This window comes from Beauveria bassiana, assembly GCF_000280675.1.
Source record: "Beauveria bassiana ARSEF 2860 unplaced genomic scaffold BBA_S00019, whole genome shotgun sequence".
In the NCBI taxonomy this organism is placed as follows: domain Eukaryota; kingdom Fungi; phylum Ascomycota; class Sordariomycetes; order Hypocreales; family Cordycipitaceae; genus Beauveria; species Beauveria bassiana.
In genome coordinates, this window is record NW_007930854.1 from 620027 (window position 1) to 626337 (window position 6311).

The following is a 6311-nucleotide window of genomic DNA, read 5'->3' on the forward strand; positions in this document are numbered from 1 at the left end:
ACATGATGCAGCCAGCCTTGTGGTTGCACAGTCACACCCACACTGGTGGCGCGCCCAACGAGATGCAGCCGCATGCATCTTGCCACACCTACCGTCACTAGTTGGCTAGGTAGGCAATCTATTTAGCTTCAGAGACACCAACGTCGAGGACAGCGTTGAGGACAGCGTCGAAGAAAACCGCTCAGAAGAGAGGGCTGGGCTGGGGTTGTCGGACACGATTTGAGCAAGCTGGCTGTAAACCGGCAGAGCGGACATGTTTCCATGTTTCAAATAGACCCCGCAACCAATCGGCGAGAACGGTCTACTGGTTAGCCTCGCATCCTGAACTGACTACTGGGTAGAATTATCACGATAGACCCCGCCGTCGAAGCCCCCCTCAACCAACCCCTCTAACCAGCTTTCCTGGCGTAGCTGTGACGCCATTGGTGGGGCAGAGACAACCTTGAGCATCCGGCAGCTCCCATGATACATTGACTTTCGCTCTAGTATTGAAGGTTCGAGTATACCGGTTGGCTGAAAAAAAAAAACGAGGCTTTTCCGGAATGGGGGGATAAGCACTTTCCGTGTAAAGCGCCAATCCAAGTCCCAGTCCAGTCCCAGTCACCCCCGCCCCGAGCTCCCAACCCCGAGCTGTCCGGCTGCTGTTTATAAGAATCTGTCGTTCCCCTCACTGCCCCTCTTCCTGCCTGCCTTGTCGACAGAACTCTCGCGTCCTTTTACCAGCACAACTGCTCCGATACTCTTCCATTCGAGATTTTGCGTATCGAACCTCGTACCTTTGTTATTAACCACATACCACTTCCACCATGCCTCAGCCAGCCCCCAAATCCACCAAGGTCCTTGACCTCCTCAGCCTCAAGGGCAAGACGGTCATTGTCACTGGAGCTTCCGGCCCCAAGGGCATTGGTATCGAGGCGGCCCGCGGGTGCGCCGAGATGGGCGCTGACCTCGCCATTACCTACTCGTCGCGTCCGGATGGTGCCAACAAAAACGCCGAGGAGCTCTCCAAGACGTACGGTGTCAAGGTCAAGGCGTACAAGCTCAATGTTGTCAAGTACGCCGATGTAGAGGCATTTGTCAACCAGGTTGTCTCCGACTTTGGCAAGATTGACGGTTTCATTGCCAAGTAAGCTCTTCTGCGCCGCTTCCCATCCCAATACTTGATGGCTAACGTTTGCGTTTCTTCCAGCTCTGGCATGACTGCCGACAACGGCATCATCGACTCGACTGCGGAAGCCTGGGACAAGGTTATCCAGGTCGATCTCAACGGAACGGCCTATTGCGCCAAGGCGGTCGGCGCCGTCTTCAAGAAGCAAGGCCACGGCTCGCTCGTCCTCACAGCCTCCATGTCCGGCCACATCGCCAACTTCCCCCAGGAGCAGACCTCGTACAACGTGGCCAAGGCTGGTTGCATCCACATGGCGCGCTCCCTCGCCAACGAGTGGCGTGACTTTGCCCGTGTCAACTCCATCAGCCCCGGCTACATCAACACCGGTCTCTCTGACTTTATCGACCAGAAGACGCAGGATCTGTGGAACAGCATGATCCCCATCGGCCGTCCCGCCGAGTCCCCCGAGCTCAAGGCGGCCTACGTCTACTTCATTTCAGACGCTAGCTCCTACACTACCGGATCAGACCTAGTCATTGACGGCGGTTACACGGCTCGATAGATGTTTTGATAATGATTTATCATGAGAGCGCTGCTTGATCCTCGACCAGGCAGGTTCCGTGGCAATTAGAACAGTTTGGTTATGCTGCAGATACGGGCTATGAAACACGATTGAGGTAGTTGCAACACCAAAAAGACAAAGACATGCCATGGAAAATACGAGGCTATACACTATTTTTGTTCAATCGCAATGACTGTGAAACTGTAGGCAGCCGATTTGACGGACACGGACACGGTACTTATGTGCCGCTTTCAGCAGAGCTGCTCATGGTCATTGGCAGCTGGGTACACCTCGTAAACTCAAAAGACTTGATACTATGTTCCAAAGGTCTTTTGCTGCATAGGGCTGCGACGTTTGCCAAGTTCTCACGCAGCGTGGAAGCCTCATGCACGGCCAAGATATCTTGCATGGCGCACTTGCAAACGCCCACCCACCACCCACCCACCTGTGTGATCTTTTTCTGAAAGTTGTTGCCAAAAGTAGAGGGTGCTGGGTTGCATTGCATCCAGCCTCGAAAATCTTTGCACCCCTCAGCAAAATTTGTCTGCATCCTCGATCAGGCACTGTCCACTTGCCACTTGTGCGGAATGAAGTGCGACCAGTTCAAGGACATCTCAAGCCTAATGCCTAGGTACTTAGGTAGGCGTGGTGTTTATTACTCCATAGTGCTAAAGGTGCTGCGTTGTAATTGCATTCAAGTAATGGATGTGCTACACATGTTAAAGTGCCCGACCCCTTGCATATAAGAACAAGAAAATGTAATACATCGTATCAATTTATGCACACGGAAATCTATTGACATTTAGGATACCATTATTGCATTACTGCATTACTTGTTGTACTTATTGTGATACGTGCAATTGGTGTTACTGAATCGACAGTGACGCCCCGCCCTCCACATCTCCACCGCATCAACAAGGCATGGCCACTTGCCAGGACAACAACAAAGAAACATCAAAACCAGAGCCTTTGCACGAGCTCTGCATCACCACCATGGTGCGTTGCGGCCCTCTTCTGCGCCCGAATCTTACAACACTTTGCTTTCAGCACTGCCCTCGTGAATGATCATGTTGGCTAATCCAATATGTCGTTGCAGAACAAAGACTCGAGCTTCACGTACGTGCACATGCACCGCGCCAGCGACGCCGAGCTTTTTGAAGACTTTTGCCGCGACAGGCTGCCCGCCGACGAGATTTACGTGCCGCCGCAGCACCAGCCCATCAACCCGGAGGACGAGGACGACGTGGTGCCGGACCAGCACGCCGCGTTTGGCATCCAGCGCGCGACACAGCGCGTCAACGAGCCGGCGTGGAAGGACCTGGGCTTGGCGTCGCTGATGGATAAAGGTCCGGATGCGAGCGGGAAGAGGAATAGCGGCAAAGGTGCCATGGGAGTTAGGAACCTTCCGCGCTAGAAAAGTTGGGCGCGTACGCGATGATACTTTACTGCGGCGGGTGTGTCCAGAAATCTTGGGGGGGATGGCATTATTACGCTTTGCGGCAATGGTGTTTTTGAATGCACAAATGTATATAATATGATTCATGACCTAATGAATACCCGATGACCTTTGAATGTCCCCAAAGATGGTCCAGACTCCCCAACTCCATGTGCACCTCAAATCAAAATCGTGCTTGTTCATCTCGCATTCCCAGATCCTAGTTCCCCCTCTTCCAGGAGAATCCTGGAAACCTCTCAAGTCTTGCCCAAAAATGCCTCTCGCTCGACAACCTCTGGCGCAAACTTTACCAAAAACACCGTCTTGCCCGGCCACATGTCGCCCTCGGCCACGGTATGCGCCGTCACCTTTGCCGGAATGTCGGCGCCGTCGCACACGCCCTCGATGACGCCCGCCGCAAACGCCGCGCAGTTGAGCTGGCTCATCTCGCGGGGCACCGAAATGTACTGGTTCACGAGCGGCTCGTTGTCGATAATCATGTACTCCTCGGGCGTGTCCGGGTTGTTGCTCTTTTCGAGGCGGTCGGCCTGCCGCCCAAACAGGTGCGTCCAGGCATTCTGCTTGATAAAGTGCAGCAGGGCGATGATGTTGAGCGGCCGCAGCTGCGTGCGCGCGGGCTCGCGGTAGAGGAGGAGGTCGAGGAGCTTCAGGCCGATGGAGTGGCCCTGGAGGTTCAGCCTGGAGAATGAAAGGGCTCGGTGGTTAGATGCAGGCGGGCGGAACAGTGCGCGAAGAGAAGGAAGGGAGGGGGATTCTTACCTCTGCTCGAGCTCTTGAATGCCCTTGACGCGCCGCTGGGCATACGTCACCATCTCGCCAAACAAGTACGCAAAGCTCGCCTGGCTCATCTCGCCGCCCTTGGAGCGGTTCAGCGGACGGTGGTAGATGGTCTTGCCATTGCTGGGCAGCCGCAGACCGGATTCCGAGGTGACTGCCTGCGCACCTGTTTGCGTGCTCGCCATGGTTCGCTTTGTGGCCGGGGGACTGTTCAGTCGGTGAGGCGGCGGCGTTGAAATGCAAGGGGACGAATTGCTTTGGGTTGCAGAAGTGAACTGGCGAGCGATGCCCCACCATTTGCAACTGTAAGCTTTGGGTACTCGATACGGATATAGACACGAGCGCATACTTGTTTACGCGAGCCAATTGAAATGCAAATTGCAATTTCTCCGATTGAGAGTACTTATTACGCTCAGATATGGTTCAGGCACTATTGGGTTCTGCGCTCGCAGAACAGCAAATATTGCTATCGTTGGCCATAGGCGGCAGCAACGCTATCTGCTGCGTCGGCGTCTGGCGCTGGACGGCGCGGCGACATGTACTCGTTGCTGACTTATTTCAGGGTGCAAATAGGCCACATTTTTTTCGAGGTAACAGGGCCGCGAGATCTCATGTTGATCGGCACTATCTGCTTGGTGGCTGGCACGTTTACATTAGCTTGATGTACTGGTAAATGATTAATTACTTGTTTCGAGGTCCTGTGGCGAGGCGGATAAGTCTTAGTCAAGACTGAGCTGTCGTCGTATGATTATTTCGGGTATGCCATCTTCCTTGACCCTTGTAAAAGGGTTCACGCTCGAGTCAGTAAGCGGCACGCTCGATGCCCACTTTCCACTCCCTAGATCTAAAATGCGAGATATTATACATTTATTTACGGAGATGCACGAGGAAAACAGTAGATTAGGTCACCGCCATGAAAATATAGCAGAATAGGGGTAGATATATTTGACTGCCTGCTTCTCAGTGGCGTCCGGCCTCGAGACAGATGCTTGGTCAAAACTGCGCGGAGAACACGGCCAAGAAATAGATTGTTACTTCGGCCCTGTTTCAATCCAAAGCTCAAAAGTGCTGATCCACAGTATGCACTCGACTTGATCCCCTCACAGCATGCTCCTTCCAGCTCTTTTGTTGCCGGCCACAATATCCGGCTTGGCTGTGGTATAATTGGGAATGTCGCCCAATACCTTGGCACCGGCCTCGCCCTGCTTTGCCTTGGCGAGAGACTCCAGGCTGTCCCATTTGAGAATTGCCTGAATCTGATACTGCTGGCCGGGCTCCAAGACAACGACCTCCCAGCTCTGAAGACCGAGGGGTTTCCAGTGCCTGGTCGTCTTTTGTTAGCCGTGCTCACGGAAGCGGGTGGCGTGATTTAGTCAAGGGAAAGCTCACTTCTCGACAATCTCAAAGTGCTTGTTCAAGAAGTAGTCCAAGTCAAAGGCGGGTCCCGACGGGTACAGAACGTTGGCAGTAGCCATGGTGAATGGTGACAGGGTATAATTTTATGTGGTTTGATTATGGAAGGGATGAAGGACGGAAATTGGTGCGTGCATGACCTCGGATCGGATCCCATATTTAGTTACTCTTCGGCTCATCGACGTTGCCCCGCACAAAGATTGGGTCGTACGGTTCATCCGTCGATCCGCACAAGCCCGTGTACCAGAGCTGATAAAATGCAAGAACCTAAGCTGCGGAAGAGTTCGACCTCAGAACCTTCTATTTCCATTCGTCATGTGCCAATAACCACAGTTGTCTGTTTCTTAGGTAGTGAGTTATCGTTATGTTTTAATTACATGTGCCCGCACCCACTTTGCCAAGGGGTACTGTACATAGCCGTAACCAGCACACCAAGTAACCACATATATAAACACTACTAAAAACGTTATTTTTTCTTTTTAATATAACTTTATAACTACTTAATTATAAATTCTAAAAGAAACTTAATATTATACCTTATATCTTATACTATTATACTATATTTTTCCTTTATCTAATTTCTATTTTATTAAATAATTATAAAAGAAAAATAAAAGAATTTAACTTTTTTTTTCTTTATTAACTTTTTCTTAGTTTATTATTAAAATAAGCTATAAATAAATAAATATAAACTAGTACCTTATACTTTTAAGTATACTCTAAAATACTAGATTTATTTTAGAATTTATTATTATATATCTATAAAGTTATAGTTATTAGAAAAAGTAGACTTTTTAACTAGTATTTATATATAGTAATATATTAGTTAGAATTAAATATTTTAATAAACCTTACTTTACTAGCCTAGATAAAAAGGCTAGGTCTTTTATAATATTTTAAAATAACTTTTTTATCTTTTTTTATCTTTTTTATACTTAGTTTCTACTATTTTTTTTTATAATTAATAATATTATAACTTATTATAATTCCTTTAG

At 49.8% G+C, this 6311-nt stretch overlaps 4 protein-coding genes across 4 annotated transcripts; 2 read left to right on the forward strand and 2 right to left on the reverse strand.

Annotated features, from left to right (window-relative positions):
- Nucleotides 1–806: 806 nt before the first annotated feature.
- BBA_06629 (mannitol dehydrogenase) lies at nt 807–1670 on the forward strand (the record flags this gene model as incomplete). Its single annotated transcript, XM_008601726.1, has 2 exons — nt 807–1126; nt 1190–1670. 2 exons carry the CDS (start codon nt 807–809, stop codon nt 1668–1670), a joined length of 801 nt encoding a protein of 266 aa, XP_008599948.1.
- A 1084-nt stretch (nt 1671–2754) lies between these two features.
- BBA_06630 (Apc13 domain protein) lies at nt 2755–3084 on the forward strand (the record flags this gene model as incomplete). Its single annotated transcript, XM_008601727.1, has 1 exon — nt 2755–3084. The coding sequence occupies one exon, from the start codon at nt 2755–2757 to the stop codon at nt 3082–3084; it is 330 nt and encodes a 109-aa protein (XP_008599949.1).
- Nucleotides 3085–3362: 278 nt separating this feature from the next.
- On the reverse strand, nt 3363–4088 carry BBA_06631 (transporter particle component; the record flags this gene model as incomplete). The annotated part of the gene is made up of 2 exons (XM_008601728.1): nt 3363–3804; nt 3886–4088. 2 exons carry the CDS (start codon nt 4086–4088, stop codon nt 3363–3365), a joined length of 645 nt encoding a protein of 214 aa, XP_008599950.1.
- A 915-nt stretch (nt 4089–5003) lies between these two features.
- BBA_06632 (ethyl tert-butyl ether degradation ethD) lies at nt 5004–5378 on the reverse strand (the record flags this gene model as incomplete). The annotated part of the gene is made up of 2 exons (XM_008601729.1): nt 5004–5226; nt 5293–5378. 2 exons carry the CDS (start codon nt 5376–5378, stop codon nt 5004–5006), a joined length of 309 nt encoding a protein of 102 aa, XP_008599951.1.
- Between the last annotated feature and the right edge of the window lie 933 nt (nt 5379–6311).